General features: G+C 42.8%; 1 protein-coding gene across 1 annotated transcript in view; it reads right to left on the bottom strand.

Moving 5' to 3' along the window:
• Positions 1–557: 557 nt before the first annotated feature.
• The window catches only part of LOC124606223 (prolactin-releasing peptide receptor-like), a 59,769-nt gene continuing 43,177 nt past the window's right edge, over positions 558–17,149 (bottom strand). Inside the window, exons 2-4 of the mRNA XM_047138199.1 lie at positions 6,439–6,457; positions 899–1,894; positions 558–811 (exon numbers count right to left, since the gene is read on the bottom strand). Of these exons, the coding sequence (XP_046994155.1) occupies positions 558–811; positions 899–1,894; positions 6,439–6,457 (1,269 nt within the window). The remainder of the gene's footprint in view (positions 812–898; positions 1,895–6,438; positions 6,458–17,149) is intronic.

The raw sequence follows: 17,149 nt of genomic DNA, 5'->3' as shown, positions 1-17,149 counted from the left end.
CAACCAACACACTAATTTGTGTGTGTAATAAGGTACCATAAATAAAAATATCTGTACTTATACGCATTACACCCTACATGATGCCCGTAATAAAGAGAACACACATCACATCACAGTTACCTTGTCATAAACAGCATTACCTATTTTGTACTTTTACGTTTCTTGTGGTAGAATTAGAAATTTTACAGTACAGTGGCTGAAGAGTGGCAGTTTGGCCGAAAGCAGATCGCCCCCAGTATGTAAATAATGACGTTTACGTAAAATAATAGTTCTCCAGTTTTCAACCAAACGATGGCGTCAGAAAAATACTGAAGAAGACTCCAGCAGAGGAGTCGAAACGTCGACTAGTGAAGAGGAAATTTCAACAGAAACATGCCACGGCTTAACAACTCTGAAGAGCTTACCATCAACGAAATAAACTTCATGACCAAATATATAGTGGTCAGCTGCTTATTATGGGCAGAGATCGAAAATGGGAAGAGCATGGAAAGGGAGAATGGAGCTAAAGCCAGGTGCATATATACTAGAGAAGTACAATGGAGAGCGTCAGTGCTTACCTACAGCGAGTCGAAGACAGGGCTGCAGAGAACATCGTCCTCCTTATGAGTGCAGCCAAGATAGAGGTGCACTTCATTAACACCAGCGTTGTACGAGGCTGCCTCAGCACCAGTGGAGACAGGATCCGTGAATTCTTCGAGGACGGGCCCCGCCGACCGAGGCCGCATCGAATCGAGGCGGCAGTGCGGCGTCGTCTTCGTCAGCAGCGTCTCAAGAGCGTCGTGCCCGTTGCACGCACGCTGCTCCTTCCAGCCTGTAGCGCCATCCGCGGCTCCAGCAGAGCGGACTGAGTTCCTACCCCCACTGCCACCACCGCCACCGACACTAACGCGGCCTCCACCGCCTCCAACGTCCCCGCACCGGTTGCTACGGTCGTGTTGCGCGGCAGCCATCGCCGACTGCTCGAAGCAGGGCAGCACCTGCTTGAACTCCTTCCGGAAGTTCTCATTGAGCCATGCGTACAGGAACGGGTTGTAGCAAGTGGAGCTCATGGCGATAGCGTGCACCAAGAAGAAGCAAAGATTGAAGTACTCCCAGCGGCCAGTCGACATGTACACGTCGTTCGTCAGATTCACGATCGTCAGCGGCATCCAAGAGATGCCGAAGATGGTCACCATGGCGATGAGCATGCGATTGGTGCGCCGCTTGCGATCGCGGTCGGCCTCTTCTCGTCGCGAGTTCTTGCTGCCGGGCTTGGCTCTCGCGCGGTCCCTCAGCTTGAGCGACACGTTCACGTAGCAAAAGGTCACCACGAAGAAGGGCAGCACGAACTGCAGGCTGGCCGTGAGCCCGCCGTACGCCTGGCGCACGCGCTCCGACGGCCAGTGCTCCTCGCAGTAGTAGGCGCGCCGGTCCGAGCGTAGCACCGTGTAGACGCCGTAGGGCAGCGTCACCACCAGCGAGAACAGCCATATGCTGCAGATGATGGCCACACATGTCGATAGCCTCATCCGCGGCTTGAACGGGTACACGATGACGAAGAAGCGGTCCACGGCGATCGATGTGAGGGTCAGCGTCGAAATGTAGACGCTGGTCCCCTGGGCGAAGGCCACGACGTGGCACAAGGTGCCGCCGAATACCCAGGTGCCGAGAAAGGTGTAGAGTGGCGTGAAGGGCACGCACAGCATGCACAACAGAATGTCGGAGAGGGCGAGATTGCTGATGAAAAGGTTGGTCACCGTCTGCATGGCACGGTTGCGGCCCACCACATAGCACACCAGCACGTTACCGAAGAGGCCCAGCACGAAGATACCAATGTACACAGTGCAGAAGAAGACCTGCACTGCGCGATTGTGGATGACATCGTTGAAGATGTTGTACTCTGTCGTGTTGGAAGGGCCGATTGCTGAGACTGGCGCCGGACTGGAAAAGTTCATAGTCCCGATCAGACAACAGTCACTTGTCCTAAAGACATTTTCCAACGTTGGTATCCCGTTGATTCTTCCAAAGTAGCAGTAGTTGGCTCTGAATCTTCACGCGTCCGAAGGCTAACTTTATACAGGAGGGTTAAGGGTCTGTTTTCCACAATAGTTTTGTATGTACCCAAAAATGGGAGCTACAGTTCGGTAAAGAATTAATGACTTCCCCTATCTGATACATTGCCAACAGTCTTCGAGCCCCAATCGCGAAAGTTTCACAAATATACTTTTTCTGGTCTGATTCTCTTCATTGAAACGTGTAACTCATTCTGGCTCTTTATGCGGCCGAAGCCTTAGTAAATGTCAGTTTTTCACGATGACAGTTACGTTTGTACTATGCAGTGAGCATTGCCCCATACTGGAAACTCCGCTTAGCTAAATAATTCATGCCAACTACGCCTTCTATGATATATTAAGAAGAGACCCTTCACACCAGTCGAAAGCGTTCTACAGATATCATAATTCTTGCATCTATGGAAATATGTTCACCGTAATAAAGAGGTACAGAGGTACAATACAGCCGCACATTACCGTAAATTTACTGACACAATCATGTTATAAATATGTCAGGCAAACATAGTAGCTACAGTAGTGAGTGACCCATATAGCAACGGATCTGAACTCGTGATAACATTAATATACGTTGATGGGAAATATGTCAGTTCGCGGTTTACAACTACTGAATAATAGCATGAATTACGACGAATGGCTGAGCATTTTGTTAAACGTCTAGCTAAGGCTGTAGACCGGCGAATGAAGCAGAGAGGTACTCTCTGCAGACAATAACTAAGTCACATAAGCTTTCTCTTTCAACACGCTATAATTTATTGCGTCTTCCGTTCATATTCTTTTCATTATTGTTTTTGTAACTATAACAACAACAATCTCTTCATCTAACTGGGACTAATAAAATATTTCAAATAATCGAAATGTATTTTTCTACTGACTACAGGAGTAGCTCGTAGGCTATTCCACTATGTGGTCCACTAGGTACACTAGTTGTTTCATTAGTTACACTACTCACAAATACGATTTGATCCTGATTAGATACGAAAGAGTTTTAAGAGTTAAGACAAACACAAAATACGAATGAGCACATTTTATAGGTACCGGATTTTAACACAGCCACACGTTAATAACACGAGCTGTTCCCAAATCATGTCCAAAATGACTGAGGACTGAGTGAAAGAATTGTTTATTGTCTTTCGCCGATGCACTTAAAGGAATTAATTAGGTCTTTGTTTCACACAACAGGAGCTAAGTTTACTACTCGAAATTTGATTTTCCTTGCTACATCTGCGACCCAGAAACAATGGTCATGAATATTACTTGAAGAATTCTTAAACGGCTTAATTCATAGCACAAGACCACATATTAATGGCCATAACGTGATCTGGAGAGAATGTATTGTACCGCATGAATCGAACGTCATTGGCACAGCCGAGAACGCGCGCGAGAAATTCGCAATGCTCGAGTGCAGCGTTGAGCGGCCGTACGCGCGCAGTCGAGCGAGAACGCGTAAACGCGCGTTGCGGGCAGGTATAGCCAGCAGGCGAGGCGGCTCCCGAGAGTGCGGGCGGGCGACTGGCGCCAGGCCACGTCTCGCAGCGCCGCGACGCCACTGCGCACGCATGCGCCCGCACAGGCCGGTGACGCTCATTGTTGTGCAGCTCGCCCGCTGGACTCTTGGGTTGGACCACAGTGGAGAATCAGGAAGCAATCCATCACAGCCCTCCTGCATGTCGACAGCTATGAAGCTTCAGGGCGGTAAACATTTTTTATTCGCTTCTGAGGTCTTTTAAAACCAGATTTGAAAACGCTACGTGATTGTTTCTATTTTTGCTCCTTTAAAAATACTGGTGACATGGTATTCGTGGCAGAAAGTGAGCGGACAGTGAATAACATGCTCAAAGATTTGAATGAAGCTTGTGTGGAATATGGGATGCAAATAAACACAGCAAAAACAAAGAGTATGGTCATCAATACAAGACACAGACTGTCCAATATTAAAATAGGCCAATCTACCATTAGCCAAGTAAGTGAATTTAAATATCTCGGAAGCACAATAACTGAAGACTTGAGATGTCACCAGGAGATAAAAACTCGAATTGCAATAGCGGAGGAGGCATTCAACAGAAAGAGGAGACTCTTATGTGGAAAATTAGATAAAGGACTAAGGAAAAGGCTTTCCAAATGTTTTGTCTGGAGTGTGGCACTATATGGGGCAGAAACATGGACTCTGAGACGAGAGGATGAAAAAAGGTTAGAAGCATTTGAGATGTGAATGTGGAGGAGAATGGAGAGAATAAGCTGGATGGAAAGAGTGAGTAGTGAAAGAGTATTGGAAAGGGTTGGTGAAAGAAGATGTCTGCTGAAGGTTGTAAGAGAAAGCAAAAAGAACTGGTTGGGGCATTCATTGAGAAAGGAGTTCTTGCTAGTAGATGCTTTGGAAGGATTGGTTTGTGGGAGAAGACTGAGAGGAAGAAGGAGATACAAGGTGATAGACGACATAAAGGGAAGAGGAAATTATGCAGACCTGAAGAGGATGGCAGAAGACTGGACAGCCTGGAGAACTACCATGTGAAAATCTGCCTTTAGGCAGAACACTGATGATGATGATTACAAATACTTGTGCAGATAAAACTGACTACAATTCTGTTTTTGTTGTGCCCTGTAGGAAAATTTTGTCTTATTTGTAGTAGCAGCAGATTTTCAGCAGACAGGCGTTGTGAACCACATGTATGTTTACTGTTATAATTCAGTGAAAACAGAGGTACAAATCTTCAAACAGACAAGACCGCTTTTGTACAGAATTTGTCTACATTGCCGGTTTCGGCAAACTATGTTGCCATCTTCGTATCCGTAAAGCGTGGACCCAGTCATTAGCACAGTTTGGCTATCCAAATCAGATGTGACACATCTGAACAACATTTTTTTACAAAATATCTATCTATAACGTACTTTATGCACTACACTTTAAAGAATCTCGTCCTTGTGCACAATATATCTTGTCACATCACACAATGACATTTCAAGAACATGCAATGTGTAGTATATCGGCACAACTTAAGTAAAACTACCATTACACAAAATATCATGCATAGTGCAGTGAGTATGCATGCTCATGTTTGCTTGGCAGTTGAATGAACAATGAGATTCTGGAATAAACATAATAGATGTTGTGATTAACAACCAGGTAGCACTGTAGTAATAACAATCAGAAATACACCATATCGTATAAAACATAAGTACAAATATAGATGCATACAACTGTTTACAATGCCATACATACAATTTTACTATACAAGGAGTCATCCAAGTCAGAGCACATAACATGTTTAAAATATTTCTTAAATTTTTAAAAAATACTTTAAATTTAAACATATTTTTGTAAAATAAAAAAGATAATTTAGCAAAATCATATTTATCATTTAATGCATTTGTAATGGAGCCAAACGTATGGTATGTGGAAATTAAATACGTAGACCAACAAGTCGCAAGAGTACATTCAAGTTTTAAAAGACAAGGAATACAGTACAGATATGTCACATAATTTTTTTACTCGATCTATACTATTGTGGCCTGTACATGATATTAGGAATTTAAATTTTTTTCTATATTTACTTCTTTAATGTTTACTCCCAAATCTCAGTCTTTATTCGGCTGTTAACTAAACATGAGCATGTATACTCGGTCCACTATGCGAGATATTTTATGTAATGTTAGTTTTACTTATGACATGCCGATATACTACGCCTTGCATGTTATTGAAATGTCTTTGTACGATGTGATACGATGTATTGTGCACGTGGACGAGTTCTTTAAAGTGTAATGCATAAAGTACCTCATATATCCATATTTTGTAAAAAATGTTATGTAGATACGTAGCACCTGATTTATGTGATGACACTGCGCTCACGACTCGGTGTATGCTTTGCAGATCTGAAGATAGCAACATAGCTTGCTGAAACTGGTGATCTAAAAAGATGCTCTACGAAAAGCGATCATGGCTGTTTGAATTTTTTTTTTTTTTACTTCTGTTTTCATATTAATCAATATCGCCCCCCAAAACTGAAACAATGTCAAGTACATAGATTGTAATTCATATCAATTCCTACTATAAACAACCCAGGAAGTGAGCAATATGGGAAATTGGAGCTCACGCAGAAACTTACCGTCGTTAGTTCTCCGAGCGCAACATTCGTGAATGGAATGGGAAAGGGGACTAATGTTGGTCGTACCCAAAACGTCCTCCACTATATACTGTAAGGTGGCTTCTGCGGCACTGATGTACACATCGACGCATACCACAATCGTGCTATTAATGAGACCGTAGAGTATACATACAGCCTCAGCTCTACCTGACACGTTATGGAACTACAACATTTCACTAATAGGTACTTGCGTTTATATGATGTATAGGTTATACTATTTTCGAAGACTGCATTCCTAATGCAGAACAACCACTCTTCAAGGATTTGCTACAGAGGTAGAACACACCATCGGTTACTCATTTGTAACACAGTGCTAATTTCGCGTTGAAGCTCACAGTGAATGCGTGTTTACTGTGTCAACGGCAATGCCGGAGATTTTATTTCTTACCGTTTGAATGTATGAGAAAAGAAATTACTGAAGAAAGGAGACGGAGTTTTACAGCTCAACAACATGGATTTTATTAGAAATGAGATATCAGCACGGCTGAACAATTATGGAGATGAAAATCAGAGCTGACTTTCTTGAACGAAACGCTCCAGAATTCACCTGAAGCGGAAGGTAGTAAACACAAAAAACATGTATCGTGATTGGCCAGATGAGTTTTGTCCTTTTTTCTCAGATTGCAGTAGTTACATACAAGTAAATTCCGTCATAGAAAGAGTCATTGCATAAACAATTCTTGCAGTTCTGATTAAAAGAAACAAGATATTTGTGAACTGTATACAAATATCACTATAGACCAGGAGTATGTAAACTACATCCAGGAGCTTGTGTACAGAATAAAAGACGTGTAGCTGGAGGAGGCTTTCCAACTTCAATTTTAGAATTTGCAATTTAACACTCACATCTCTCAGTTGTGCTAGAAATCAGTAGAAACTGCACAACAGTGGTCACCTTTCTATGCAGCCGTTATCTGGGTCATTTCATACTCCAGTCGCTTTTGAATGTTACCCACAAAAGCTAGCATGGAGTATACGTAAAGGGATAGCTCGCTTTTCGTTAACTTACATCGCAAATTTTTCTGTGCGCCTTTGCTGTGAACAGAATATTTTGTATGAATGTGCAGAGTTGCCTAAAAATATACTGTTCTGAAACAAAGAAACACTTTTCAGTGTTAATGACAGTGGAGATTAACCTCGTAGTGAACCTACCGAAACTTTAAAACGGTTAACAAGGTTTAGCTTAGAAAAAGTTATCTGATTTGTTTCAAAACTTACGTGGCATGTTTTCCAGATAAAATACTGAAAAACGAAACAGTAAGTCAAGCTGAATTAAAAAAGTTTTGCACTCAGTGACGTCATGAGAGAATGGGCATGTAATCATTATATTAGCGTACAATCCGAAAAACTGTTAACATGGGTTAGCTTAAAAGAGTTATATTCTGGCGTGTCTCTGAACTACAACTGCACTTTTTAAAAATAAAATGGAGCGTAATAATTTGGGATTAATAAAAGAATAAAATAGTTGCAATGGATGATATGTCTAAGTCGAGCGTAAACATGTGACATCTAAGAACTGTTGAGGGTACTGACATAGCTGGGACGCATCGTTGACTGCTTACAGAAGTATGTTTCCTGGCAATTACCTACAGCTGCGAACTTGAGGAAAATCTTTGAAAGAAGTTGTCAACAACTGGGATGCAGATGTCCAAGAAATTGATGCTCCTCATTGTGCATTGTTCGGTAAGTGTCTTTTCCTTGGCTTTTTTCAAATGAGCCTAAATTTCTGTATCTTCATAAAGTAGTCCTTCGTCATTATGCGTACGAAGGAGTACAATATTTCCCAAAATGTGTACCTTGTGACTATCTTGTATAAGGTGAGCTGAGAAAGTGGATTTGCTACATAGGTTTTTTCTTTTTAATTCCGTGTGTTCCTAATATCGCGTTTTAAATTTCTGCCCAATACATTTCGCCATACAGTCAGAGCAGTGACCTTTGTGTATGCCACTGCTTTGGTATATGTCATATGTAGTGTTGATGTTGTGAAAGTGACGGTTGAGGTTGTAAGTAAGGGGTTCACCAGCCTGCTGGAGCAAATGCAATCTCGATGTGCTGCTCACTTGCTAGAACTACAATTCACAGGTGGTGCCTGAGACATAAAATATCTTTGCCCCTGTTAAAACAGAGCTGCAATAGAGTCGCAGGACATAGTAGTCTCTGCCGCAGTTGCAGTCGCTCGCTGCTACAGTGTAGTTGTAGTCTGTCGCTGGGACAGCGCAGTTTATAGTTAGTAGTTGTTAAAGTCACACTGGAGAACAAATTGTAAAATTTTATTATATGCAACTGAATGATAATTGTGATCAGCTGCAGAGCTAAATGATACCATGGAATGAGATGATGATGAACAAATGAATACTTTTTAATACAACGAAAAATCAACAGTGCAATTAAGTGAACCATCTATTGTAAATTTTAGTACTTTTATTTGTATGCGCGTAGTTAAGTCACTTGTCTGAGATGTTAATACGAATTTGTTTCAATCTTTTCGTTTGTGATTCGTTAGCACCAGTAGACCCAGATTTGTAACATATTTAATTTTCCCGTGTAACGGATTGTAGATCTTTGTCAATAGCCTAAAACATTTTCAGAATATGATTGTTTTTACCAGTCAACTATAAAAGTATAATTTCCCCTTAAGTCATTGCCAGTCCCGACCCAGTCACTTATCTAAATTAAAATATTCCAGAATTTTTGTCAGATCATAGTCATGCGCTCTTTAATAATCAGACGAGCAGCTGTGCAGCTTTGTCACTAAGTAAAGTCAGGTTTTCTAGTAATTCAGATCTCAGACGAATGCTATCCAGTATTAGTAGATAGGCCAGCATTGCACTAAGCTGTTCCATTTACGAGCAGATTTATAGACAGTGTCATCCGGCGACACCATCAAGAGGTAAGAATTTTTCAGTTTATTTCTCACGGACAGATTCAAACTGATTTCACAGGGCCATGGCGTAGCGCTGCTTACGTCAAAATGTATCAGTTTTTCATGAGTTAAGGTTTATAAATTTTCATACGTTAGAACTTAATTATCCAAATTTCATTATTTTATATTTTATAATTATACGGGAAGGTTACAAGGTTTTTAGGTGATGTATAAACCACGTTTTTAAACAGATTACTTAGTCTGTATGAGACCTGGACGCTGAAAGGAAACGAAACAATTTTTTTTTTAATGTAATACCTCGTTACATGTCAATTGATTCCTTTTAGACTTCGTCAAATCGTAAATTTCATCAATGACCATGCTATGACAGACATTATTCTGTGCTGTATTTCACAACCAGCAGAGTTCCTTCTCAACTTCCTTAGGTTTTAATGGCAGTTTAAGGATTCCATTTCTCGTACCGTTTGTGCAGAAGTGTTTATACTTGGAAGCCATGAGAATAGAAAATAATAATGAAACTAAATGATTTCTGCTGATATAATATATGTCGTCGGCAGCAGCTAGGATATGAAGAAGAGAAACAAATAGCATTACACGTTGCGTTGACCGATGGGCGTCGCAAGCGCACGAGCTAACTAGAGGAAGAGGCATATCTGATTTTATTTCTTTATTTTTTATTAAATAATCTCATATACAACGCCTGAATAATAAACAACAAACAGAAAACACTGTCTCTTTTCCTTATAATTACAATTGCTTAATTTCGTAAAACATAAACAAAATCCAGCGTTTATACAATCTATCAAAAGAAAAGCACTTCTGCCATCTCCATTCTTATAATAATAAAATCTTTCGAAACTTGAATAATAATTCTAACACAGAATTTGTCATTGCGATATTGATCACCGCTTTATTCGATGGTTTAGTATTTACTTCAACCAAATATCAAACAGTTAAAAAATCTGCGGAAATTCACAGGACAATTGCAACGAAGTGAATGCAACAAAAATAATCATCACAGGGTTCTGATGAATACTTTTGCGAGAGCTGATTACATATGTAGTGTAATCACGCTGTTCTCTCAGTAAAATGTCCCATATGAATAAATTAACGTATGATATTGTACCTATCGAAATAGACTGAGATAAAAGATTTTAAGTAGACGATGTACTGGTGTGAAAACTTCTGAACTCCCAAGTCCAATTCAGTCAAAGCCGTATTTTGCATATTTTACGGTCTGCATCTACATCTACATAAAAAGACTGCAAGCCTCCATACGGTCAGTGGTAGTGGGTACTCTGCAGCACTACTAGTCGTTTCCCTTCCTGTTCCACTAGCAAACAGAGCGAGGGAAAACAACTACCTATGTGCCTCCGTATGAGCCTTAATTTCTCGGATCTTTTCTTCGTGGTACTTATGCGAAATGTACACTGCGGCAGGAGGATCATCCTGCAATCAGTTTCAAATACCGGTTTTCTAACCCACCGGTAAAAAATCTAGCAGCTGCCTCTAAACTCCTTCGATGACCTTTTCCGTCCGACCTGCTGCGGTACCGAAACGAACAGCACTCAAGAATAGGTTACGTTAGCGTCCTATATGCAATCCCCTTTACAGATGAGCATTACTTTTCTAAAATTCTCCCAATAAATTCAAGTCGACCATTCACCTTCCCTACCACAACCCTCACATGCTCGTTCAGTTTTACATCGCTTTGTAATGTTACGTCCAGAGATTTGAACGACGTGACTGTGCCAAGCAGGACACCACTAATGCTGCATCCGAACATTACGCGTTTCTTTTTACAAACATCTTTTTAATCCCATCAGTCACTATAGAACAGTATACTAGAAATAACCTCAAAAACCCTCAAACACAAATCACAGACTTACGCTCCACATTAATTACGAAAGTCGTAAGTGTTCATTTCCTCCGATTTTTTTCCGTGTACTGACCTCCAAAGAGCACAGAACAAAGTTTTTATGCATCTGACAGCGCATCACATTTACGAGATATTTAAATTGAATTATTTTTTCCAGTTTCAAAAATGGTTCAAATGGCTCTGAGCACTATGGGACTTACCATCTCAGGTCATCAGTCCCCTAGAACTCAGAACTACTTAAACCTAACTAACCTAAGGACATCACACACATCCATGCCCGAGGCAGAATTCGAACCTGCGACCGTAGCGGTCGCCCGGGTCCAGACTGAAGCTCCTAGAACCGCCCAGCCACACCGGCCGGCTTTTACAGTTTTATTTAGGTAATAGGCAACTTACTTAAATCATTATCAATTGCAATTTACAACAAATTACAATATTTAATCAAGTTAAAATTTACGTTAAGTTTAAAAATCGCTCTATTATCCAGCATCTTGACATATCTTAAGTAGCCTGGCGTACGGAGCAGACAGGCAGCTGCTTCTCGACAGAAAGACAGAAGTTGGACCACGTGACGGGTTTAGTCACACAGATACCAGGATCGTTGCTGTGTCTATAGTGAAACTTCCTGGCAGATTAAAACTGTGTGCCCGACCGAGACTCGAACTCGGGACCTTTGCCTTTCGCGGGCAAGTGCTCTACCATCTGAGCTACCGAAGCACTTGCCCGCGAAAGGCAAAGGTCCCGAGTTCGAGTCTCGGTCGGGCACACAGTTTTAATCTGCCAGGAAGTTTCATATCAGCGCACATTCCGCTGCAGAGTGAAAATCTCATTCTGTGTCTACAGTGCTGTAACTGACTGGGCAGCAATTTTGGTCGGTCATCTGCCAAATCTGTCTAAAACTAACTCTTCTACAATCTTGAGAACCAGAAAACAAACATTAGTGAATTTTTACGTGTTATTTTCATATCCTACAAATGCTGAGAAGAACTAAAAACAAAGCGACGTATTACAGATTTTATCTCAATGGTTAAATGGTTTGATTTACTTGAGGTAAATACCAGCAGCAGGATCACCATTGGCTTCCATTAGTTTAACCTTACTCACTATAAAACAGTCTCATCTACATAGCAGTCGAAGATGTTCAATTTATGGCTCCGTTGTCATGGTGGTCAGGTACATTCGCACTCACAGTGATGTCAACACAATAGTCTAATAGCTGGATCACTGTAGATCCAGTTGCTCTATAGAGACAATTTATATTCATTAGGTATTTATAAATAGCTTCCGCCGATTTACTAGCTCTTCCACCAAAGAAAACTGTTGTTGTGTAGTCTACTTTAACTCGCCTATATTTATGTGACCGCAATAAAGGCAGCCACCCAGAGGCAGTGTGATTTCTAATTCCCTAAAAATTTGTATGAACGTCATCGGTGTCAAGTCGCAGCCAGGCTTCTCACAAAACCTTCGACGTCTGTGGTTCAAAGTTTCCAGTCTGATCCTTATCTGGAGCTACAACAGTTCTGGAGACAATTCAACAGATTTCGTTCTGTGCCGATGTCCCATGAGCAACGCTGGTCTTGTCAACATCCTCTGTTACTGGGAAGATCCAAATACAGCTATCGAGATAGGATCTCAAAGCGATACTGCTGTTGCGACAAGTGCAACAGGTGTCACGGTGCATACATACATTACGACGGCAGTACCCTACGCCTCGCGAGGCAGAAATTCAGACCGGACAGCTTAATGGCATATAACTGAGGGCGACAGCGGTGACCGGGCCAGCAGCAGTACCAAGGCGCGACGTCAGTCACGATCAGCGTTCCCAGATCGAACTGTCTCCTACTTCTACCGAAGCTAAGTTTGAGCCAACGAAACAGTAGTGTCACTCTGTGAGACAACTACGCACATCAAAAAAAAGTTTTGCATCACCCCGGTTCCCAGAACTCCTGGAGATAGACGTTGAATGTGAATATTGTATCAGAGACACAGTCACTTTGACTGTTCAGAGATATCACTAAACCCGCCCAATGATGAGAACAACCATGTATGAGCAGCGCCTATTACACGGAAAGGATCCGACAGCCGATCAGTTCCAGTCATTCCACGAGGAAGGAGGTACACGGCTCGTGTTGTCTGTAGTTCAACCATGCCTAGACGGTCAATACCACGGTTCGATCGCGTCTGCAATGTTACTTTGTTCCAAGAAGGGCTCTCAACGAGGGAAGTGTCCAGGCGTCTAGGAGGGAACCAAGGCGATGTTATTCGGACATGGAGGAGATACAGAGAGACAGGAACTGTCGATGACATGCCTCGCTCAAGAAGCCCGAGGGCTACTACTGCAGTGGATGACCGCTATCACGGATTATGGCTCGGAGGAACCCTGACAGCAACGCCACCACGTTGAATCATGCTTTTCGTGAAGCCACAGGACATCATGTTACGACTCAAACTGTGCCCAGTAGGCTGCACGATGCGCAACTTCACTCCCGACGTCCGTGGCGAGGTTCATCTTTGTAATCACGACACCATGCAGCGCGGTACAGATGGGTTCAACAACATGCCGAATGGACCCCTCAGAATTGGCATCACGTTCTCTTCATCGATGAGTGTCGCATATGCCTTCAACCAGACTATCGTCGGAGACGTGTTTGGAGGCAACCCGGCCATGCTGAGCGCCTTAGACAAACTGTCCAACGAGTGCAGTTTTGGGGTTTCATTATGTGTGGCCGACGTACGCCGCTGGTGGTCATGGAAGGCGCCGTAACTGCTGTACGACACGTGAATGCCATCCTCCGACCGATAGTGCTACCATATCGGTAGCATATTGGTGAGGCATTCGTCTTCATGGACGACAATCCGCGCTCCCATCGTACACATCTTGTGAATGACTTCCTTCATAATTACGACATCGTTCTACTAGAGTGGCCAGCATGTTCTCCAGACATGGACCCTATCGAACATGCCTGGGACAGATTGAAAAGGGCTGTTTATGGAAGACGTGACCCACCAACTACTCTGAGGGATCTACGCCGAATCGCCGTTGACGAGTCGGACAATGTGGACCAACAGTGCCTTAATGAACTTGTTTATAGTATGCCACGACGAATACAGGCATGCGTCAATGCAAGAGGATGTGCTACTAGGTATGAGAGGTATCGGTGTGTACAGAAATCTGGACCACCACCTCTGAAGGTCTCGCTGTATGGTGGAACAACATGCAGTGTATGGTTTTCATGAGCAATAAAAGGGTGGAAATGATGTTTATGTTGATCTCTATTCCAATTTTCTGTACAGGTTCCGGAACTCTCGGAACCGAGGTGGTTCAAAACTTTTTTGATGTGTGTAATTAGTCCCGCGCCGCGATGTCAGCCAGCAGCTCCAGCGCCCCCAGCATCATTGGGAATACCTTGTGGGAACGACGCACTACCACGATAAGCTCTTCCATTCTTCTACTCTTCTTCGTCACTGTGAAGTGGGACCGACCAAACGGTACGCCGCCGAGTGGACAGAACTTGGCATTTTGTTTTTCTACATCTCTTACACTTATGAAGTGTCAGACTTAGCGCCAGTATTACAAAATGACTGTTACTTTTTGGAACTCAGATTATTTGTTCTCTCAATCAGTCAACAAAGTTTTCATTTTTGTTCTTCAGAAGTTAGTTATTGTGTCCATCGCAACTTTGTGAGTTTAATTCTTGTTTTTCAAATAAAACTGTGATATAACCGATCTAATATACATAACAGAGTCCATATTTCTAGATTTGCGAAAGGTATCTGACGCCGTTCATCACAAGCAGTAATAAGACTGCATGCCTATGGAGTAACGTCTCACCTGTGAGACTGGATTCGCAATATTCTGTCAGAAAAGTCACAGTTCGTAGTTACTGAAGGGAACTCATCGTCAAACGGAAGTGATATCTGGGGATGCCCGATGAAGTGTTATAGGCCCTCAACTGTTCTTAATCTAGATCAGCTGAAGAGCCAAAGAAACTGGTACACATGCCTAATATCGTCTATAACCCCCGCGAGCACGCAGAAGTGCCGCAAGGCGACGTGGCATGGACCCGACTAATGTCTGAAGTAGTACTGGAGGGAACTGACACCATGAATTCTGCAGGGCTGTCCATAAATCGCACGAGTGCTGAGGGTTGGAGATCTCTTCGGAAAAGCTCGTTGCAAGGCATCCCAGATCGGCCCAATAGTGTTCATGTCTGGGGAGTTTGGTGGCCATTGGATGTGTTTAATCTCAGAAGATCGTTCCTGGAGCCACTCTGTGGGATGTCGCATTGTCCTGCTGGAATTGCCCAAGTCCGCCGGAATGCACAGTGGACATGAATGGATGCAGGTGATCAGACAGGATGCTTACGTACGTGTCATCTGTCGGAGTCGTATCTAGACATATCAGGAGTCCCACATCACTTCAACTGCACACTTCCCACGCCACTACAGAGCTTCCACCAACTTGAAAAATCCCCTGCTGACATTCAGGCTCCATGGATTCATGAGTTTGTCTCCATACACGTACACGTCCATCCGCTCGACGCAATCTGAAACGGGATTCGTGGGACCAGGCAACACGTTTCCAGTCATCAACGGTCCAATGTCGGAGTTGTTGGGCCCAGGCGAGGGGTAAAGCTTTGTGTCGTGCTGTCATCAAGGATACACGAGTGAGCCTTCGGCTCTGAAATTCCATATCGATGATTTTTCGTTGAACGGCTCGCACGATGACACTTGTTGATGGTCCAGCATTGAAATCTGCAACAATTTGCGGAAAGGCTGCCCTCTGCCACGCTGAATGTTTCTCTTCACTCATCGTTGATCCCGATCTTGCAGAATCGTTTCCCAGCCGCAGCGATGTTAGAGATTTGATGTTTTATCGGATTCCTGATATTCACGGTACAATCGTGAAATGGATCTACGAGGAAATCCCCAATTCATCGCTACCTCGGACATGCTGTGTCTCATCTCTCGTGCACCGACTGTAGCCCCACTTTCAAACTCACTTAAATCTCGATAACCTGCCATTGTAGCTGCAGTAACCGATCTAACAACTGCGACAGACACATGTTGTCTTATGTAGGCGTTGCCGACCGCAGCGCCGTATTCTGCCTGTTTACATATCTCTGTATTTGAATACACGTGCCTCTAATTCAAATGGCTCTGAGCACTATGGGACTTAATTTCTAAGGTCATCAGTCTCCTAGAACTTAGAACTGCTTAAATCTAACGAACCTAAGGACATCACACACATCCATGCCCGAGGCAGGATTCGAACCTGCGACCGTAGCGATCGCGCGGCTCCAGACTGTAGCGCCTAGAACAGCTCGGCCACTCCAGCCGACCGCGTGCCTCTACCAGTTTCTTTGGTGCTTCAGTGCAGGACACATATGGGAAAACCTATTAGATTTCTTGCAGATGGTTCTGTCGTTTATCGTATAATAAAGTCATCAGAAGGTTAAAAGGAAATGTAAAATGATTTCAATAAGATGTATATATGATGGAAAAAAGTTAGGTTGCCCTACAAAATAAAAAAAATGAGAGGTCCTTCACATGTATACTAAAAAAAAATTAGTTACATTTCGGTTAAGCAATAAATCTGAAGGTTACAGGTTCAACTAAATACCTAGGGATTAAAATTATTAGCAAATTATAGTGGAACCGTTGCAAAGAAAAGGTTGTGGAGAAGACAAAATAAATACAGTGTTTTATTGGCAAACACATGGAAGATGCAACAAACCTTCTGGAGAGACTGCTTCCGCTACACTTGTCCGTATCCTTCTGGAGAAATGCTGTGCAGTATGGGATCTTTACCAGAAAGGACTGATGGAGGATATCGATAAAGTTCACACAACGGCAGTTCGGTTTGCATTATCGCGAATTAGGGACAGAGTGTCACGAATTTGTTAAGGAAGTTCTGGTGTCAGTTTTCTTTGCAACGTGGTATTTTCATAAAATTTCAGTCAGCCACTATTTCCTCTTTCTGCCAAAATTTTATGTTGAATCTCACATTTGCAGTTCAGCATCACGCCTTTTGACAAGGGCTATCTGGAGTCACAGCCTTTCATCCTTTTCGTCATCCCCTAGCTCGCCTTGAAGGCGCTTCTGCTACTTGTAAGTTATCAATTCACTTGTTTTTCCAAGCATATCTTTTTGTTTTAGCGGTGGTTATTTACTTATTTAACCAGTCCTTATTTTC

This window comes from Schistocerca americana, chromosome 3 (assembly GCF_021461395.2).
Source record: "Schistocerca americana isolate TAMUIC-IGC-003095 chromosome 3, iqSchAmer2.1, whole genome shotgun sequence".
Lineage (NCBI taxonomy): Eukaryota > Metazoa > Arthropoda > Insecta > Orthoptera > Acrididae > Schistocerca > Schistocerca americana.
Note: the sequence above shows the minus strand (reverse complement) of the source record. Positions and strands in the feature narration are given on the sequence as shown.